The following is a 2076-nucleotide window of genomic DNA, read 5'->3' on the forward strand; positions in this document are numbered from 1 at the left end:
GAGGAGGATGAACCTAGTAATTATCTAGGCAATGCTTTAGAAAATACCAATATAAGGCAGCCGATGGAAGCGGATGAAATGGTTGTAGGGGGTGATGAAGTAAATGTGATCGTGGGACCTGAGGATTTCACGGTCGGGGCAATCTTCCCAAATCTTAAAGTCTTTCAGAAGAAAGTCACAGAGTACGCAATCCGGCATCGGTTTGTATTTGTCCCACAAGAGACAAATCCCACAAAGTACGACGTTAGATGCAAGGATCGTACATGCCCATGGCGTATCACAGGGACCACTTATACATATTATGTTAAGGTAAAAACATTTATCCCTCAGCACACATGCTCAAGCACAATGAAAAGGAACGATCATCCCATGGCCACTGCAAAGTGGGCTGCTGAGTGCTCTCTAGCCTTATTCGAAAGCCCAGAAGATGTTAGGGCTCCTATGATAAGACGGTACATCAAGGCCTACTAGAGTATAACAATGTTGTATCGAAAAGCCGACATGGCAAAGATGATCATACATGAAATTATGTGTGGGAATGCAGAGGCGTCATATCGCATCCTGACTGCATATGCTGATGAGTTGGTGAGAAGGAATCCTGGCACAGTAGTGCGGTTGTGCCGAACTCGAGAGTTGCGGCCAAGAGGGGATGATACATTTGGGTGTTTCTTTTGGTCATTTGGCCCTAGCATTAGTGCATTCAACCGAACAGTTAGGCCCCTCGCCCTAATTGATGGGACCCATCTGCGGGGGAAGTACAGGGGGACTCTACTAGCCGCAACTGCGATAGATGGCAACAATGGGTTATTCCCGCTGGCACTTGCAGTAGTCGAGGCCGAGACGTATGATAGCTGGGTATGGTTCCTGCATTTGTTCCGTCAGAATTTCATTTTGGCAGGACGAGATGTCATCACAATTGGGTCCGACCGGATGAAGGGGTTGCCTAGAGCCGTAGGGGAAGGTCTCCCAGGGTCGCACCATTTCTATTGCATCCACCACCTCAGTGTCACCTTCCATGGAAAATTTTAGAGTGAAGATCTGTGGAAACTTTTTATGAATGCTGCATATTCCCTAAGGGAGGGTGCTTTAAAGGATGCGATGGAGAGTATTAAAACCATGAGTAAAAGCACAGAGAAATGGATATCGGAGATTCCTAAACAAAATTGGGCCAACGCTTATTTCGAAGGTTCTAGATATAACGTGCTGATAACTAACGCGGCTGAGAGGTTCAATGCACTTTTAAAGGGCGCAAGGGAGCTGCCTATTGCAGCACTTGTCGAACAGACAAGATGGAAACTATCTGACTTCTTTCAGTACCGTCAGAAGGCAGGTAGGAAGTGGACGACTCGTTTGACCCCAAACACGGAAGACTGGTTGGCCGAACAATGTATTCTAGCAGGTGCTTATATGGCGCACCAGTGTGGTTGGACCGTATATGAGGTCAAGTCCAAGTACCACGTTGATGAGGTGGACTTGGAAAAGAAAACATGTACGTGTCGTTTGTTCCAAACGATGGGAATGTCGTGCTCCCATGCGATAGCAGCCATGGGACTGGACCAATGAGACCCATACAGTTACTACGAGGAATGGTATCATGCCGATACGTATCGGATGACTTAGGATGGAGCAATTTATCCCACGTTAGACTGATCGCAATGGCCAGAGCGTACCCATCCTTTGCCGTTGGTATTGCCGCCAAAATCAAGACGACAGCCAGACCGACCGAAAAAGTGAGAACGGAGAGAGATGCAAAGAGGAGTGCACCATAAGTGCGGTACTTGCGGTCAACTTGGACATAATAAGAGATCGTGCAAGAATCCGCCCATCGTAAGTCCTCAGCCAAACGCGGTCCCAATCGGGCCTTCCGCCCCAATGGGAAACCGGTATGTAATTTTTAAACTTGTGTTTTCTCTTATATTATGATCCTCAATACAATCAGTGCCCCAGCTTTAAACTATTCTTCTAAATTTTATTAGAAAAAGTCCTATCCCGGCCGCCTCCGTTCTTTTAAGTACGATTCTTTTGTTGTATTTTTGGGGTCATTTGAATTGAAGGGAGTTGGATTTCGTTGATAGA

General features: G+C 46.5%; 2 protein-coding genes across 2 annotated transcripts; both read left to right on the plus strand.

Annotated features, from left to right (window-relative positions):
- The first annotated feature begins 501 nt into the window (after positions 1–501).
- On the plus strand, positions 502–1029 carry LOC143878933 (uncharacterized). The gene has a single exon (XM_077381150.1). It carries the CDS (start codon positions 502–504, stop codon positions 1027–1029), a length of 528 nt encoding a protein of 175 aa, XP_077237265.1.
- Positions 1030–1098: 69 nt separating this feature from the next.
- LOC143878934 (uncharacterized) lies at positions 1099–1563 on the plus strand. The gene has a single exon (XM_077381151.1). It carries the CDS (start codon positions 1099–1101, stop codon positions 1561–1563), a length of 465 nt encoding a protein of 154 aa, XP_077237266.1.
- The last annotated feature ends 513 nt before the right edge of the window (positions 1564–2076 follow it).

Source organism: Tasmannia lanceolata, unplaced genomic scaffold (genome assembly GCF_043159265.1).
Source record: "Tasmannia lanceolata isolate RefF3 unplaced genomic scaffold, GAP_Taslan_0.1 ptg000006l, whole genome shotgun sequence".
Classification (NCBI taxonomy): domain Eukaryota; kingdom Viridiplantae; phylum Streptophyta; class Magnoliopsida; order Canellales; family Winteraceae; genus Tasmannia; species Tasmannia lanceolata.